Source organism: Pinus tabuliformis, chromosome 2_2 (assembly GCF_031772625.1).
Source record: "Pinus tabuliformis cultivar Carrire ecotype Pingquan chromosome 2_2, CPIR1, whole genome shotgun sequence".
NCBI lineage: Eukaryota > Viridiplantae > Streptophyta > Pinopsida > Pinales > Pinaceae > Pinus > Pinus tabuliformis.
In genome coordinates this window covers 935200268-935217714 of record NC_142300.1, presented here as the reverse complement: position 1 = coordinate 935217714, position 17447 = coordinate 935200268, and the positions used below count along the sequence as shown (strand labels likewise).

Sequence of the window (17447 nt, the reverse complement as noted above, 5' to 3'; positions counted from 1 at the left end):
GACACACGTGCTGGGAAGGATGAATTTATGGAATGCGAAATTGAGACCAACCTTACCTTTCTCAAAGATATTATTCCCGATGAATCCTCTTTTGAAAACCTTGAGAGAGATGATCCCATTAGCCCCTTGGAAAATGACATTGAAGATTATTTCCACATTGAAAAGGAGAAATGGGAAATTTTTGGTCCTCAATTTGATCGTGCTCCCATTTACTACACCGACAATGAGGATGAGGACAAGATTGGTCTTCCCTTCCCCTCAGGCACTATTTATGATGACATACCCGTTGATACCCTTGGGAAAGAGAATCTTCATTTTCCTTTGCATAGAGAGGGGCAATTGGAAGTGATCAATTTTCCTTTTAGGAGAGACCCAATCTTTGATACTAAGGAAATTGATAAGGCTCCCACTTTTCCTGAGTATGATTCTATGTTCAAATCACTTGAGCCTTTAGATTATGATTTTGGGAAAGTGCAATCTGTTGAATACAATATTTCTTTCTCCCTCTTTCCTATTGGTCATCATCTTGAGTCTTCATCAAGTGATTCTCTCACCCCTGGTCATATGATCTCAAGTAACTGTGAACCCTTCCCCCCTCCTGAGTATAGTGTCAAGGAGAAGCCCTTCCCCCCTCCTGAGTATAGTGTCAAGGAGGAGCACTTCATTGATTATACTTTTTCTCCTTGGACGCACCCTCAGGGTTTTGATCACTCCATAGTATCCCCTCCAGTGTAATCATCATGTGCAGCCTACTTGTGTTTCTCCATCTCGCCAACCTCCCTTTCTTGCGAATCATAACCCGATGAAGGCCATAATCCATGACGTAAATCATAAGGACAATGGTGGAAGTAATATTCGGAGGTTGCTATCCATCGAAAGTTTATGAGCTTGGTTGTTGACATCTCTATATTCTAGTTGCACGAGAAGATCTCATGGACTAGATTACATCCCTTTCTTACCTCTTCTCACATAATCATCCATATATGGGCATCATATTTTCCCACCTCCTGCCCGCAGCATCCTCCATGTGTTTGGGTTTGCATTCGCTTTGGGAATCGCTGCATGAGTAATCATATAGGCAAGCATATTTATATTGACTTGCTGATATGTTGGTTGCAGTGACTTTATGATTACACTTAATAATAGCTTCATCATATGCATGTTAGCATAGGATGCATTGCATGATCATTTTTGCATTAGAAATAACATCATATGATATTTCTCATGGTAAATAGGTGCATATCTGCATATTTTATTTTTTGTTGATTTTATGGCCTAATATATTAGCATGTGCGATCATGAGACGCCGCAAAAGCATGTTGCCTCGTGTTTTTCCATCTATTATATGTGCAGGTGACACATCTACGGTAACCAAGATATTGCTAGAGTTCTCGTGACCTCCCATTCGAGTAGCCTCGCCCACTTCTTCGAGAGATCACGTCCCAGTTGGAGCCAAAAGTTACCCACCATTTTGTGGGAATATCCCTAGGGGAAAAAAATTTCTCCAAGATGGTCCTCAGCCGGTAGCCACCAGCTAGCTCACTGTGCCATTTCTCCGCCACCTGAGCCAACCATGTGGTCCCTCACCCATCTACCATGGTCATATGTTTGAAGGTGGGCCTCTCGAATCTAAAGGTATGCCTTGTCATTTAGAAATTGAGTATTGTAGTTTGCTTATCATGGACACTTTTGGGCCTGGATTAATGGGGAGATTTGGCAGAAAGAATGGGCTAGGTCTGTGCTTTTGTCCCTTAGAACCCTTTTAGGAATTAACCTTGGATTCTAGTCCTATGGAATCTCTTTCACTGACCATTTGGTTCCAAGGATGGTATTTCACGAGAAACCCTGATTTTGGTTGCGTGTTCCCACTCCCTTATCTGCTTATATTACCCCATTTCCATTCATTATTACCCCATCCATCATTTCTCCCACCTGGGTCCACATTCCTCCATTGGGTTCACAAAGGGTTAGCTTGCCCCTTCCCCTTGCCCACACCTTGAGTCATGGCGTGGAATGAAGCCCGGAGGTTTATGCAACTGAAAATAAAGTTAAAAGCATATATGGCCACATTCAATAGGAAAATGTACCACGAGATGCAAAAGATGGCCAGGGCAAATACATTTAGATTTAGCACGTGAGAAAAAGCCAATACACGAGCTCTACTCCATCATCATGGCCATCACCCTGGTTCCTATAGGTTATATGAGCCTTCATCATCTTATAGGAATGCATGATTGTCCCATCCCCTAGTGGGCGATGAACCGCCCCACCTTAAAAGGGGGAATTCACTGCTCTATTTTATACATCATGCTCTAACCCCTTGAGCCCTAAGCAGTTAATCAAAGAAAATCATAAAAAGGCAAAAGGCATAAAAGAAGGGTGGAAAAATCAAGGCCCGAGCACCTCATGTACCACGACTGCTCCCTCCTATACATTATAAACTCAAGTGTGGGCTTCCCTCTTATTAGCTACCCTTGTACACCAGCATGTAACCCAAGGCTGCCCCTTCTTAAAGGGTCCCTTTTTTGTTATCATTAAAGGGTCCCTTTTTGGCGATTTTTGTCCAAGTGGGATCCTAAGTGAGTGCTTCCAATGCCTGCAAGTATAAGAGGGCCAAAAAATGAGGCCATCCTACAACTCCAAATAATGCTCTAGATAGAAGGACATCTTTGAGCCAAGGGTCACTAAGGGGAATGTGCAAGTGACCTGAATGTATAATCTAAGATATCCTCTCTAATGGCCCAATTTAGTGTCTACCACGACTGCTCCCTCCTATACATTATAAACTCAAGTGTGGGCTTCCCTCTTATTAGCTACCCTTGTACACCAGCATGTAACCCAAGGCTGCCCCTTCTTAAAGGGTCCCTTTTTTGTTATCATTAAAGGGTCCCTTTTTGGTGATTTTTGTCCAAGTGGGATCCTAAGTGAGTGCTTCCAATGCCTGCAAGTATAAGGGGGCCAAATAATGAGGCCATCCTACAACTCCAAATAATGCTCTAGATAGAAGGACATCTTTGAGCCAAGGGTCACTAAGGGGAATGTGCAAGTGACCTGAATGTATAATCTATAGATATCCTCTCTAATGGCCCAATTTAGTGTCTACCAAGTCAATAAGAGATGTGTTGGTTCGACAAGGGAGAAACTAAATGGAGGAAGGCGTTCTGGAGAGATGGTCATTCGCTGAAGGAGTTGAGATGCCTCTGCAAACCATCCACAAGCATAACTTAAGGGGGTAGCCAAAGTGATGGCCTCCAAAGAACAAAGTGCAAGATAGTGGTATCTCTCTCTCCCAATAGCAGAATATTTGTAAGCCCTGACTTGAAGGAGGAAAGAGACCAAGTGAAGAAGGACCTCAAGGCGAAATGGGTGGACCCCAAACTTTTCCTAAATAATTGGCTATGGAACTGTGCATTTGCAGTGGATAATACGCTGAAGAAGCAGGGTATTGACTCTCTCCATCGTGGCCAATTTGATTGTAGTAAACTAGGTCCCCAAATCTCAAAGCCATAAAGGACTGTGGGTCTGATAATGGCCTCCATGAGGTGGAGCTTGGACGAATGTCCCGGAATTGAGCCTAAAGGCACTATCACTCAATGAGGGCTAGGGAGTCGGAATCTTTATTGAGTCGAGGTTGAAGTGCCTGCGACACACCAAATCTCGGCCATGTGAATAATACCCCTAGGTAGGTGTAAATGTGGTGATCTCAATCTCTGTCCCTAAATCTGCATCTAATAGAAACCCTAACTTATAACAGTTTACTTCTAAATCATAAAGTTCATAGGAAAGTGTACTTGAACTTTTGCAACTCTTATCTCAACCTTTCAAGGTTTAGCTAGTACCTTTCTCTTCAATCATTAGACTTTATATCATCCCCAAGCCCTTGTTTGTTGAATATTTTGTTGTTGATTTCTTAAGGGAAGCCTCCCTTGTGTGGATAACATCCATCAGTAAATAACTGGAGAGCAACCACTAAGGTTAAAGTGGTGGCTGATCTCTTTGTTGCCATAAGACCTAGCTTACCTAGTGCAGCTTTGCACTAGCCCTGCTATATTTTGCAGTAACACGTACCATGTGGAGGAATGAGATGCATAGTTGTTACCAAAAGGATCCTTGCTTATTAAGAATACCAATTCATTAGATGTATTAGCATATTCTGATTTTACTTTTGTTTTAGGAGCACTGATGAGAAGGATATAAAAGCTTCATTGTATATACACTTTCGCTTTTTGTTCTGCTAAGGTAAAGATTCTGTATATATCTATATATATAGTACTTCTTATATTATAATGATAAATTTGATGGGAAGGGTATATGGTCATCTCCATGCTGAGGGCTATCTCCTCATCTGGGATGCCAAGGTACTAGATGCTCTAGTCTATTCTGCTTTGATCTCTGATTTCTCCTCTTCCCATTGTATTTAGTATATACTCTTCAATATTAGTAGATATCAATGGTTGAATATGTTTTGAGAGCATTACAGAGCTCCCTAATGCACGCAGATCCTCCATTTTTCCCTTACTTAGTATTTTCATATAGTTTTCATATTTTTAAATATATATTATTTTTGTTCCTAACCTGCTATTTCTTGCATATTTGGGTGAAACATCTAGCCATTCCAGACACGTTTCAGAGCTCCCTGCATTCCAGAAACGTGTATTAGATAATCAACTCTATGTATAGAGTAGTCGGGGTTATTTTTCAGAGTCATTGATCTATTAGATATTACCCTCAAAAGGAAAAATAGTTTAGCAATGGATTCACTGATGCTTTATGCCCACTCTGTGGGATGATAGAAACTGTTGGCAAGTTTTTTGGAACCAAAAGTGTTCCAAAAGATGTTAGGATTTTGTATGGGCTACTTAGCAACATATCCTGCACAAGAAGTTCTTTTGGAACGTTGCAAATTTTCAGACTCTCTGATTTCTTTTCTCCTCCTCACTTATGAGTGTCGCACTGTATTAAAATTTAAAACCATTATGTCATTTGGAAGATTGGATGTGACCCAGATTTTAGTGGGTCCATGTTCTCTATTGTGTTTGAGAATGTCTTTTTGATGAGTTGAATGTCCAGTTCAAAGTCAAAGGCGCTCTTGTTAGTATCTATTCTGCCAAATTCGCTGAAGAATTGCACCTATAGACACAACCACAATAAATAGACCCATACAACAACCACAATAAACTGTCTGCTTGTGTCACAACACCAGTCCATGGGGGAAAACATGTTATCACCGTCCTTGAACCTTGGTGGGGGGAATAGCAACCCCTGCCCACCCTTTACCAACCAACCAAACCCCCATTGATGGTGCTTTATCATTGTATCATGTTTTCTCATAATTTATTATAAGTAGCCTTTCCTCCCAAAAAAATAGAGTTTCTCCATTAGAGATGATAAATAGTTCTCAATCCAACCATGTACCACAAATGAATGTAGTGTACTTGCTTTAAGAAAGAGAAGCACGCATTCATTTCTGTTTGAATTTAAAAACACCAAGAAATAGCTTGGATCAAATTCTTGATAGTTAAAGTATCCAAGTACATACCCAAATGTGCCCATCACTCTTGTTGAGATGTGTCCACTCACTTCCTCAGAAGCCGATTTCGCCAGTCCAAAATCAGAAACTTTAGGGGTAAAATCGTCCTCCAGCAAAATATTGCTTGCCTTAAAATCACGATGTATAACACGAGGACTGGAATCCTCATGGAGATATGCAAGCCCTCTAGCTGCACCAAGTGCAATTTTTATACGGGCATCCCAGTCAAGCGGAGCTGTTTCTTTATCAACACCTAAAATATTGAAGCACAAGTTAGCTAGAAAAGTTATATAGCAATATGTTAGAAGAGAAATAGTTGGTATATAATTGACATAAGAACTGACAACAAATACATGCCAAAAGATATCATAGTGGAACTTGAACATTTTCTCTTAAACATGGAATATTTACAAATTTGACTAATCTATAAAGAAATGGTTCCTCAGAAAATTCCATACCATGGAGATGAGATTCCACACTTCCATTAGGAATAAGCTCATATACCAAGGAACGGTTATGCTCTTCAGTACAAATACCAATCAGCTTAACTAAGTTCCGATGATGCAAGCGACTTAGCATCTCAACTTCTGCGATAAATTCACGGCCTCCTTGTTGGTCATCTCTGGTAAGAACCTTCACAGCAACTTTTGTCCCATCTTCCAAAACACCACGATAAACACGTCCAAATCCCCCCTCTCCAAGTATGTTTTGAGGATTGAATCTATCTGTAGCCCTTTCAAGCTCAGCTATTGTGAGTGTTTTTGCAGATCCTGTATATGGAGCCATGCTGGAAGCAAATGACATTGATGTTGAGCTTGCCATGCTACCTGATAGGATAGAACCACCACCTACCCCTTCCCAAAAAAGAACAAAATCATGAGAAACATGCGATCCATCATATAAAGACAACAATTGCCCAAATCTTATTTCAATGATTCTCAGAAGCTAAGATTGATGAAAAGCCTTCCCATTCCCTTTCAGCAACAACCAAGAACAAAGTTTGATCAAAATATATACCTGATCTTTTGACAGATGATCCAATGGTGGGCTCAACAACAGCTGAGGTTGGCCTGCTCCTGTTCTTGCATTTCAAAACAGTTATCCAAACTGCTCCAACACAGATAACTGCACCAACAGCTGATGACAAGGAAACAACCACAATGATCCCAGCTCCCATTTTCTTGCCCCGCTTATTGATATCAACTCCGAGAGGCTCATGTTTGCCAGGGCCATTGCTGTTTGTAGGCTCTCCATCAATGTTTGCATTTGAAAACGCAGAAGGCGGTGGTGGGGGAAGCCCTAAAAATTAAAATAGATATAAACAAAAATCCCATCATAAAGAATTTATGTGTTGATATGAAAATAAAGTTTGCAATAGTCAACATCATCTTGCCAAATTCTGGAAAAGTGTCATGTACCTGGGTAATAGACAAAGATTACCCAATAATCGCCAAAAAGGGTCCCATTAATGATAACCTTCTTTTGCCAAAATCTCTCAAAAATCAAGAAAGCAGTTGTATTGTCAAATTTTTCTCCAAGTGGCACCAAATCAAGCATCACAATAGTCTTTTCCTGATCTTGGCTATCTGCATTTGCTCCCATTATCCTCACTTGGCTCTGTTTCAAAAATGTTCCCGCCGCTATCTCTGCAGCCAGCTCTGAAACCAATGGGAAAAAAGCATAGAGTGCTACACCAAGCTCAAGCTCCACTTGCATAGGATATACACAACCACATGGTGCACCAGGAGGAGTAGAAGTCAATGGTTGAGTGCAAGATATTGAACTGCAATCTGTACAAAGAATGCATCAAATTAGTCACACAAGTGACATAATGTATCTTAGACGCAAAATAAATTTATTTGCAAATTTAAGAAGAAGACTGTTACAGAGAAACTTAACCCATGATAACAGAATGAATGTTGGAAGAAAAACAAGACATGCTATCTACTTTTCATACCTTGAGCTGGTGGAGGGGGAGGAAATACCAATGGCGGTGCTGCCAGAGGTATCCCTTGTGTTGTCTGAGGTGGTTCAGAAGAGGCAATGTTTGGAGGAGGAGCAGAGGGTCCTGCCAATGCAATAAATAGATCATCCTTAGTGAATTTTGCTACTATTACACTCAAAGAAAACATCTCAAAGATCTGAGGACAAAAAAAGGAAGCATACCTTTTGCATATCGATGATTTCGAGGAGAAGGAACCCTAAATGATGGTGAGGCTGCTGGAGGTCTCAAGTTTCGTACGGGTGATGGAAGGGGAGATTTAGCTGGTGAATAAACAGGCCCTTTAAAAACAATCAACAATCCAATAAGTGTAACTTCAACCAGGTGCAATATTACATATCAAAATAGAACAGAAAGAAAGGAAATATACCTTTCCCACGTCGATGATGTGGAGGGGAAGGAAACCTAATTGATGGTGAGACTGCTGGAGGTCTCAAGTTTCCTGAGAGTGATAGAAGCGGTCAGTGAACTGGTCAATAAACAGGCCTTTAAAAACTATCAACACTCCAATAACTAGAGTGTAACATTAACCAAAAATAATTTTACATATGAAAATAAAACAATGAAGAGACCTTCAACCATGGGCGGGCTTGCGACTGGTGTGTGCTTCAATGAGCTTTTGTTTGGTGGTGCTGCCATTGGTATGCTTGGTTTCTTTCGGGCTGGTACAGATGGAATCATCCTGGGTGTAGATGCAACAGGCCCTAAGATAATAAAGCAGAGAATTTAAAATTGCTGAAATTTCAGAGTACTGCCCACCAATGAAAGAGAAAAGAATATCACCTTTCATGCCCGAATAATGATAAGGAGTAGGAGATACTCTTGATAGTGCAGGAGCAGGAGAAGCAGAGGGCCCTAACAATGCAATAAATAGAGTATCCTTGGTAAAATTTGTTTTTATAACGGTTCAAGAATAAATCTCAAAGATCTGATAAATGAAAGCACAAGTACCTTTCATATGTCGATGATGTGGAGGGGAAGGAAACCTAATTGATGGTGAGACCGCTGGAGGTCTCAAGTTTGCTGAGGGTGATAGAAGAGGATGGTTAACTGGTGAATAAACAGGCCCTGCAAAAACAATCAACAATCCAATAACTAGAGTGTCACATTAACCAAGTATAATTTTACATAACAAAATATAACAACAAAGAGACCTTCAACCATTGGTGGGCTTGCAATTGGTGCATGCTCCGATGATATTTTGCTTGGTGGTGCTGTCATTGGTATGCTTGGTTTCTTTTGGGATGGTCGAGATGGAAACAGCCTGGGTGTAGATGCAACAGGCCCTATGACAATAAAACAAAGGATTCAAAATCACTGAAATTTCAGACTACTTCCCTCCAATTAAAAAGAAAAGAATATCACCCTTCATGCCGCGATAATGATGAGTACTAGGAGATATTTTTGATGGTGCAGGTGCAGGATGTATTGTGTTTCCTTTGGGAGACTCAAATGGACTAGAAACAGGCCCTGCAAAAACAATCAACAATCCAATAACTAGAGTGCCACATTAACCAAATAGAATTTTACATATCAAAATATAACAACTAAGAGACCTTCAACCATCGGTGGGCTTGCAACTGGTGCATGCTCCGAAGATCGTTTGCTTGGTGGTGCTGCCATTGGTATGCTTGGTTTCTTTTGAAATGGTCCAGATGCAAACAGCCTGGGTGTAGGTGCAACAGGCCCTATGACAATAAAACAAAGGATTCAAAATCACTGAAATTTCAGACTACTTCCCTCCAATTAAAAAGAAAAGAATATCACCCTTCATGCCCGGATAATTACGAGTACTAGGAGATATTTTTGAAGGTGCAGGTGCAGGACGTATTGTGTTTCCTTTGGGAGACTCAAATGGACTAGAAACGGGCCCTGCAAAAACAATCAGCAACCCAATAACTAGAGTGTCACATTAACCAAGTATAATTTTACATATCAACATAAAACAACGAAGAGACCTTCAACCATCAGCGGGCTTGCAACTGGTGCATGCTCCAATGATCTTTTGCTAGGTGGTGCTGCCATTGGTATGCTTGGTTTCTTTTCATATGGTCCAGATGGAAACAACCTGGGTGTAGACCTTAGTTTTAAAAACCGCTCAGAAAAAATGGTAACCGGTCAAACCGGCCGGTTAGCTAGCTGGCCGGTCCGAACCGGCCTAAAAACCCGGTCAGACCCTTCATTTGCCCGATTTTTGACCCTAACCGGTGAAAACCGGCCGGTTTAGGACAAAACCGGCCGGTTTGTTACAAACCGGCCGGTTTTGTCCTAAACCGGCCGGTTTTAGGCACAACCACCATAAAGTTAAAAAAACATGTTTTTGACTGTGTTTGAGGGGTTTTTGGGGGGGGCTAAGGGTGTTTCAACCCTAACAATGTTGGCAATTAATGGTAATGTTAAATTCTTAAAGTAAAAGGATGAAATCATCCTTTTACTTAAATTTTTAACATTACCATGAAATGACTCAGGATGTTTGAGAGTGGTTTCGACCTCATTGGATTTCATATGGAGAAACTAGAATTTTAGATTTCACTCAAAATTCAGCAGACTTAATGGTTTTCAGGATTTCATGGTTTGGGGGTAAACAATAAATGCAATTAGAGCTCCAAATGATAAGAAAAACTCCTGATCTAGATCCCATTGTGTTGGAGTCTTGGACAATATTGATCCAACATCGGAATGGGTGGAGGAGACTGAAGAACCTGTGTTTGAGGCTGATTTTGATATCGACATGGCTTTGGCGGAGGATGAAGCAGATTATGTGGTGGCATCAGAACCAGGATCAATAGCGGCATCAAGGAAAGGCAAGGAACCAATGGAAGGCACTAGTCATGCAGGTCGACAAACTCGTGCTTCCATTAGGTCCACTTCTATTGTCATTGGTGGCATTGATACTGAGGTTGCAGATCAGGCTGAGGCATCCTCAGACTCTGAACCAGATGATGTCTATGTAGCTCCTGATGATGATCTTGTGTCTACTACTAGTAGTGGTAATGAACTTGATGATTGATCATGTGTATACTGTAGACTTGTAGTAGGCCAATGGCCTCATAGCTTGCAGCAATGTTTTTGGACTTTATAGGCCATTTAGAGCCTCATTTGTTATGTATTTTGCTATTTTGTTGATGATATGTATTGCACTCGGTGCCATTTTGATGTATTCACCTTTACATGGTATATAAATGAGCAAACTTTGCATATTTTGTCTCTATTGGCTTGGAATCATGGTTTTACATCTTAAAAATAGTTTTGTTTCATTAAAAATTGATTATTTAATGTATTTTTTTAAAACCGGTTCGTTTAGACCAAACCAGTGCCGGTTAGACCGGTTCCGGTCGGTAAACCGGTTCATTAAGTGGACCGGTCCGGTCACCGGTTCCGGTTTTAAAAACATTGTAGACGCAGCAGGCCCTATGACAATAAAACAAAGGATTCAAAATCACTGAAAATTCAGACTACTTCCCTCCAATTAAAGAGAAAAAAAGATCACCTTTCATGCCCCGATAATGATTAGTAGGAGACATTTTTGATGGTGCAGGTGCAGGTGCAGGACGTATTGTGCCTCCTTTGGGAGACTCAAATGGACTAGACACAGGCCCTGCAAAAAAAATTGAAAACAAGTTTAATGTCTTCTGAATAAATGTTGTGTGGATATCAAGAATCACAGTTGCTGGATGAACCCATGATCTTTTACTTGGTGGTGCTTCCCAAGCTACATTTGGTGTTTTCTCGGGTACTTTAGAAGAAGCAATGTTTGTTTGAACAGCAACAGGCCGTAAAATACAAAATCAATGGTCCAAAATTACTTAATATTGATCATTCTACCAACCTGAATGAAATTCTTGAAAACACAAAAAAAATGAATATATACCTTTCATTCTTTGATGATATGGAGGGGTGGGGAATGTTACTGACGGAGGGACTGGAAGAACTCCCGAGTGTCTTCTGTAATGCTCTGGTGGAGAGGCAAGTGGAGGAGGAGAAAAATGACCTGTAAAAAATGTAAACCACTTCAATTATTTGTAACTAATAAAAGAATGTTTATGCTTCTCAACACTAAGAATGACAAAAATCACAGACCTCGATTTCTGGGTGTTATCACCAATGGTGCATGCCACTGTGACCTTATCCTTGGTGGTGGAGCTACAGGTATTCTCAAGTTCTTCTGGGGTGGTTCAGAAGGGGCATTGCGTGGAGGAGTATGATGCCCTGAAATATAATGAATGAGAGAATCTTAAAAAACCTTGATAATAATAACCTTCAACAAAAACCCAATCAGAACTGAAGAGGGAGAGCTTGTCTACCTTTCACTCTTGGATAATGTGATGGGGATGGAATTACAATGGGTAAGGCAAATATAGTTCTTGAATTGGGTTGTTCTGGTGGAGGGATATTTGAAGGGGAAGAAACAGGCCCTCACATACAAATTCAGGCAACTGCTTACAAGCAAAGCATAGATTATGTGGTACTTCTAGTTCCAGACATTTAGAAAGAAACAATTCACACACCTTGCATAATAGGCGCAGTCATTGCTGGTGAATGTCTCCATGATCTTTTTCCCGGTTGATTTGCCACAGGTATTATTGATTTCTGCCGATGTGAAATAGAAGGAGAAAGACTTGGAGGAGAAGCAGAAGGACCTAATACAGTAAATAGTCCATTAACAAATTTTAATTGTCACCTTCACAAAATAATCCTCATGATATGGGAGGATAAATATGTACCTTTCACGTTCTGATTATTAGGAGGGGAGTGAACCCTTATTAATGGGGATGTCTCAGGTGTCCCTGGATACTCAATGGAGGGTTCTGTGGGCACGCTGATTGAAGGAGCAACAGGCTCTGCAAAATTAACAACAGATTGTGATGACTTTATAGAAACATGAACATAATTCTGTTTTCCAAGAAAGGAAATATCTCTGAGACCTTGATTCTTAGGTGCCAATGCACCTGGTGTTTGCCTCTTTAATCTGCTCCTTGGCTGTGCTGCAACAGGTATACTTGGTTTCTTTTGATGTGGTACAGAGGGAAAAATGCTTGGAGAAGAGGTAACTGGTCCTACATAAAAAAGCAATCACTCAGCCATTGCCAAAAGTCAGCTATAGTTTTTCATGATGAAATCTATATATATTTAAATCTGGAAAGAACCATTTATCTACCCTGCACATTTTTCCCTCGATGATATTTGGGGGAATGAAATGCTATGGATGGGGCTGACTCAGGTCTTCCTGGGTACTCTGTGGGAGGTTTGGAGGGTAGGCTGATGGGAGGAATGCGATGCTCTGCAAAATTTAAAACAAAAAATGACGATTTATAGAAAAATAATCATATTTTTTCCTGTATTCTAAAGAATAGAAAGTTTCAGACCTTGAATACTAGGTGGAAAAGCCACTGGTACTTGTCCCTTTGATATGTTCTTTGGCCGTGCTGCCAACGGTACACTTGGTTTGTTCTGAGGTGGTTCAGAAGGAAAAATGCTTGGAGAAGAAGCAACAGAACCTACAGAAATAGGAAACACTCAAACATAACCAAATGTTGTTTACATTCTTTCAGGATGAAATTTTGAAAACTTCAAAAGCAACATATATCTACCTCGCATAATATGATGGTGTACATGAGATCTCCCTGAGTACATGGTGGATTTCGAGGGTGGGCTGATTGAAGGAATAACATGCTCTGCATAATTTAAAACAGAAAGTAATGAGTTTATAGTAACATAATCATAATATTTCCAGTGTTCTAAGGATAGAAAGTTTCAGACCTTGAATCCTAGGTGGAAAAGCTATTGGTGCTTGTCCCTTTGATATATTCTTTGGCCATTCTGGCAAAGGTACAGTTGGCTTCTTCTGAGGTGGTTCAGAAGGAAAAATGCTGGGAGAAGAAGCAACTGACCCTACAAAAATAGAAATCATTCAAACATAACCAAATGTTTGTTACATTCAGGATGAAAATTTAAAAATCCCAGAGGAACATATATCTACCTCGCATATTATGATGGTGTGCATGGTATCTTCCTGGGTACTCCATGGGGGGTTTGGAGGGCAGGCTGATTGGAGGAGTAAAATGCTCTGCAAAATTAAAACAGAGTGTAATGAGTTTATAGAAAAATAATCATAATTTTTCCTGTATTCTAAAGAATAGAAAGTTTCAGACCTTGAATACTAGGTCCAAAAGCCACTGGTACTTGTCCCTTTGATATGTTCTTTGGCCGTGCTGCCAACGGTACACTTGGTTTGTTCTGAGGTGGTTCAGAAGGAAAAATGCTTGGAGAAGAAGCAACAGAACCTACAGAAATAGGAAACACTCAAACATAACCAAATGTTGTTTACATTCTTTCAGGAAGAAATTTTGAAAACTTCAAAAGCAACATATATCTACCTCGTGTAATATGATGGTGTACATGAGATCTTCCTGAGTACATGGGGGATTTCGAGGGTGGGCTGATTGAAGGGATAACATGCTCTGCATAATTTAAAGCAGAAAATAATGAGTTTATAGTAACATAATCATAATATTTCCAGTGTTCTAAGGATAGAAAGTTTCAGACCTTGAATCCTAGGTGCAAAAGCTATTGGTGCTTGTCCCTTTGATATATTCTTTGGCCATTCTGCCGAAGGTACAGTTGGCTTCTTCTGTGGCGGTTCAGAAGGAAAAATGCTGGGAGAAGAAGCAAGTGACCCTACAAAAATAGAAATCATTCAAACATAACCAAATGCTGGTTACATTCAGGATGAAAATTTAAAAATCCCAGAGGAACATATATCTACCTCGCATGTTATGATGGTGTGCATGGGATCTTCCTGGGTACTCCATGGAGGGTTTGGAAGGCAGGCTGTTTGGAGGAGTAACATGCTCTGCAAAATTTAAAACAAAAAGTGATGATTTATAGAAAAATAATCATAATTTTTCCTGTATTCTAAAGAATAGAAAGTTTCAGACCTTGAATACTAGGTCCAAAAGCCACTGGTACTTGTCCCTTTGATATGTTCTTTGGCTGTGCTGCCAACGGTACACTTGGTTTGTTCTGAGGTGGTTCAGATGGAAAAATGTTTGGAGAAGAAGCAACAGAACCTACAGAAATAGGAAACACTCAAACATAACCAAATGTTGTTTACATTCTTTCAGGAAGAAATTTTGAAAACTTCAAAAGCAACATATATCTACCTCGCGTAATATGATGGTGTACATGAGATCTTCCTGAGTACATGGGGGATTTTGAGGGTGGGCTGATTGAAGGGATAACATGCTCTGCATAATTTAAAACAGAGAGTAATGAGTTTATAGTAACATAATCATAATATTTCCAGTGTTCTAAGGATAGAAAGTTTCAGACCTTGAATCCTAGGTGCAAAAGCCATTGGTGCTTGCCCCTTTGATATATTCTTTGGCCATTCTGCCAAAGGTACAGTTGGCTTCTTCTGAGGTGGTTCAGAAGGAAAAATGCTGGGAGAAGAAGCAACTGACCCTACAAAAATAGAAATCATGCTGGTTACATTCAGGATGAAAATTTAAAAATCCCAGAGGAACATATATCTACCTCGCATATTATGATGGTGTGCATGGGATCTTCCTGGGTACTCCATGGAGGGTTTGGAGGGCAGGCTGATTGGAGGAGTAACATGCTCTGCAAAATTTAAAACAAAAAGTGATGATTTATAGAAAAATAATCATAATTTTTCCTGTATTCTAAAGAATAGAAAGTTTCGGACCTTGAATACTAGGTGCAAAAGCCACTGGTACTTGTCCCTTTGATATGTTCTTTGGCCGTGCTGCCAACGGTACACTTGGTTTGTTCTGAGGTGGTTCAGAAGGAAAAATGCTTGGAGAAGAAGCAACAGAACCTACAGAAATAGGAAACACTCAAACATAACCAAATGTTATTTACATTCTTTCAGGAAGAAATTTTGAAAACTTCAAAAGCAACATATATCTACCTCGCGCAATATGATGGTGTACATGAGATCTTCGTGCATACATGGGGGATTTCGAGGGTGGGCTGATTGAAGGGATAACATGCTCTGCATAATTTAAAACAGAAAGTAATGAGTTTATAGTAAAATAATCATAATATTTCCAGTGTTCTAAGGATAGAAAGTTTCAGACCTTGAATCCTAGGTGCAAAAGCTATTGGTGCTTGTCCCTTTGATATATTCTTTGGCCATTCTGCCAAAGGTACAGTTGGCTTCTTCTGAGGTGGTTCAGAAGGAAAAATGCTGGGAGAAGAAGCAACTGACCCTACAAAAATAGAAATCATTCAAACATAACCAAATGCTGGTTACATTCAGGACGAAAATTTAAAAATCCCAGAGGAACATATATCTACCTTGCATATTATGATGGTGTGCATGGGATCTTCCTGGGTACTCCATGGAGGGTTCGGAGGGCAGGCTGATTGGAGTAACATGCTCTGCAAAATTTAAAACAAAAAGTGATGATTTATAGAAAAATAATCATAATTTTTCCTGTATTCTAAAGAATAGAAAGTTTCATACCTTGAATACTAGGTGCAAAAGCCACTGGTACTTGTCCCTTTGATATGTTCTTTGGCCGTGCTGCCAACGGTACACTTGGTTTGTTCTGAGGTGGTTCAGAAGGAAAAATGTTTGGAGAAGAAGCAACAGAACCTACAGAAATAGGAAACACTCAAACATAACCAAATGTTATTTACATTCTTTCAGGAAGAAATTTTGAAAACTTCAAAAGCAACATATATCTACCTCGCGTAATATGATGGTGTACATGAGATCTTCCTACGTACATGGGGGATTTCGAGGATGGGCTGATTGAAGGGATAACATGCTCTGCATAATTTAAAACAGAAAGTAATGAGTTTATAGTAAAATAATCATAATATTTCCAGTGTTCTAAGGATAGAAATTTTCAGACCTTGAATCCTAGGTGCAAAAGCTATTGGTGCTTGTCCCTTTGATATATTCTTTGGCCATTCTGCCAAAGGTACAGTTGGCTTCTTCTGAGGTGGTTCAGAAGGAAAAATGCTGGGAGAAGAAGCAACTGACCCTACAAAAATAGAAATCATTCAAACATAACCAAATGCTGATTACATTCAGGATGAAAATTTAAAAATCCCAGAGGAACATATATCTACCTCGCATATTATGATGGTGAGCATGGGGTCTTCCTGGGTACTCCATGGAGGGTTTGGAGGGCAGGCTGATTGGAGGAGTAACATGCTCTGCGAAATTAAAACAGAGAGTTATGAGTTGATAGGAACATAATCATAATTTTACCTGTATTCTAAGGACTGGAAAATTTCAGACCTTGAATCCTAGGTGCAAAGAAAACTGGTGCCTGTCCCCTTGATATGTTCTTTGGCCATGATGCCAAAGGTACACTTGGTTTCTTCTGAGGTGGTTCGGTAGGAAAAGTGACTGGAGAAGAAGCAACCGACCCTGCAAAATAGGAATGACTCAAACATAACCAAGTGTTGGTTGCATTCTTTCAGGATGACAATTTAAAAATCTCAAAAGCAACATATATCTACCTCGCATATTATGATGGTTTGCATGGGATCCTCCTGAGTACACTATGGGGGATTTGGAGGGTGGGTTGATTGGAGGAATAACATGCTCTGCAAAATGTAAAACAGAGAGTAATAAGTTTATAGAAACATAATCATAAGTTTTCCTGTGTTCTAAGAAATAGAAAGTTTCAGACCTTGAATCCTAGGTGCAAAAGCTACCGGTGCTTGTCCCTTTGATATGTTCTTTGCCCATGCTGCCAAGGGTACACTTGGTTTCTTCTGAGGTGGTTCAGATGGAAAAATGCTTGGAGAAGAAGCAACTGACCCTTCAAAAATAGGAATCACTCAAACATAACCAAATGTCAGTTACATTATTTCAAGGTGAATATTTAAAAATCTCGAAAGGAACATAGATCTTCCTCGCATATTATGATG

General features: G+C 40.0%; 1 protein-coding gene across 17 annotated transcripts in view; it reads right to left on the bottom strand.

Moving 5' to 3' along the window:
- The window catches only part of LOC149196225 (uncharacterized), a 126713-nt gene that overhangs the window by 30961 nt on the left and 78305 nt on the right, over positions 1–17447 (bottom strand). For 2 of the 17 annotated variants that reach the window (XM_089405472.1, XM_089405488.1), the window contains 44 exons: positions 17207–17356; positions 17034–17120; positions 16810–16941; positions 16638–16724; positions 16418–16549; positions 16249–16332; positions 16024–16155; positions 15855–15938; positions 15635–15766; positions 15466–15549; positions 15241–15372; positions 15069–15155; positions 14865–14996; positions 14696–14779; positions 14471–14602; positions 14299–14385; positions 14079–14210; positions 13910–13993; positions 13685–13816; positions 13513–13599; positions 13293–13424; positions 13124–13207; positions 12899–13030; positions 12691–12813; positions 12458–12589; positions 12257–12373; positions 12041–12172; positions 11613–11741; positions 11404–11523; positions 11023–11130; positions 9300–9404; positions 9089–9220; positions 8898–9002; positions 8687–8818; positions 8484–8600; positions 8316–8387; positions 8105–8236; positions 7903–7974; positions 7697–7813; positions 7488–7598; positions 6949–7320; positions 6548–6829; positions 5989–6384; positions 5540–5783 (listed from right to left, as the gene is read on the bottom strand). In XM_089405472.1, the coding sequence (XP_089261598.1) occupies positions 5540–5783; positions 5989–6384; positions 6548–6829; positions 6949–7320; positions 7488–7598; positions 7697–7813; positions 7903–7974; positions 8105–8236; positions 8316–8387; positions 8484–8600; positions 8687–8818; positions 8898–9002; positions 9089–9220; positions 9300–9404; positions 11023–11130; positions 11404–11523; positions 11613–11741; positions 12041–12172; positions 12257–12373; positions 12458–12589; positions 12691–12813; positions 12899–13030; positions 13124–13207; positions 13293–13424; positions 13513–13599; positions 13685–13816; positions 13910–13993; positions 14079–14210; positions 14299–14385; positions 14471–14602; positions 14696–14779; positions 14865–14996; positions 15069–15155; positions 15241–15372; positions 15466–15549; positions 15635–15766; positions 15855–15938; positions 16024–16155; positions 16249–16332; positions 16418–16549; positions 16638–16724; positions 16810–16941; positions 17034–17120; positions 17207–17356 (5791 nt within the window). The remainder of the gene's footprint in view (positions 1–5539; positions 5784–5988; positions 6385–6547; positions 6830–6948; positions 7321–7487; positions 7599–7696; positions 7814–7902; positions 7975–8104; positions 8237–8315; positions 8388–8483; positions 8601–8686; positions 8819–8897; positions 9003–9088; positions 9221–9299; positions 9405–11022; positions 11131–11403; positions 11524–11612; positions 11742–12040; positions 12173–12256; positions 12374–12457; positions 12590–12690; positions 12814–12898; positions 13031–13123; positions 13208–13292; positions 13425–13512; positions 13600–13684; positions 13817–13909; positions 13994–14078; positions 14211–14298; positions 14386–14470; positions 14603–14695; positions 14780–14864; positions 14997–15068; positions 15156–15240; positions 15373–15465; positions 15550–15634; positions 15767–15854; positions 15939–16023; positions 16156–16248; positions 16333–16417; positions 16550–16637; positions 16725–16809; positions 16942–17033; positions 17121–17206; positions 17357–17447) is intronic. The other 15 variants (XM_089405474.1, XM_089405479.1, XM_089405476.1 and 12 more) reach the window with 15 other exon arrangements.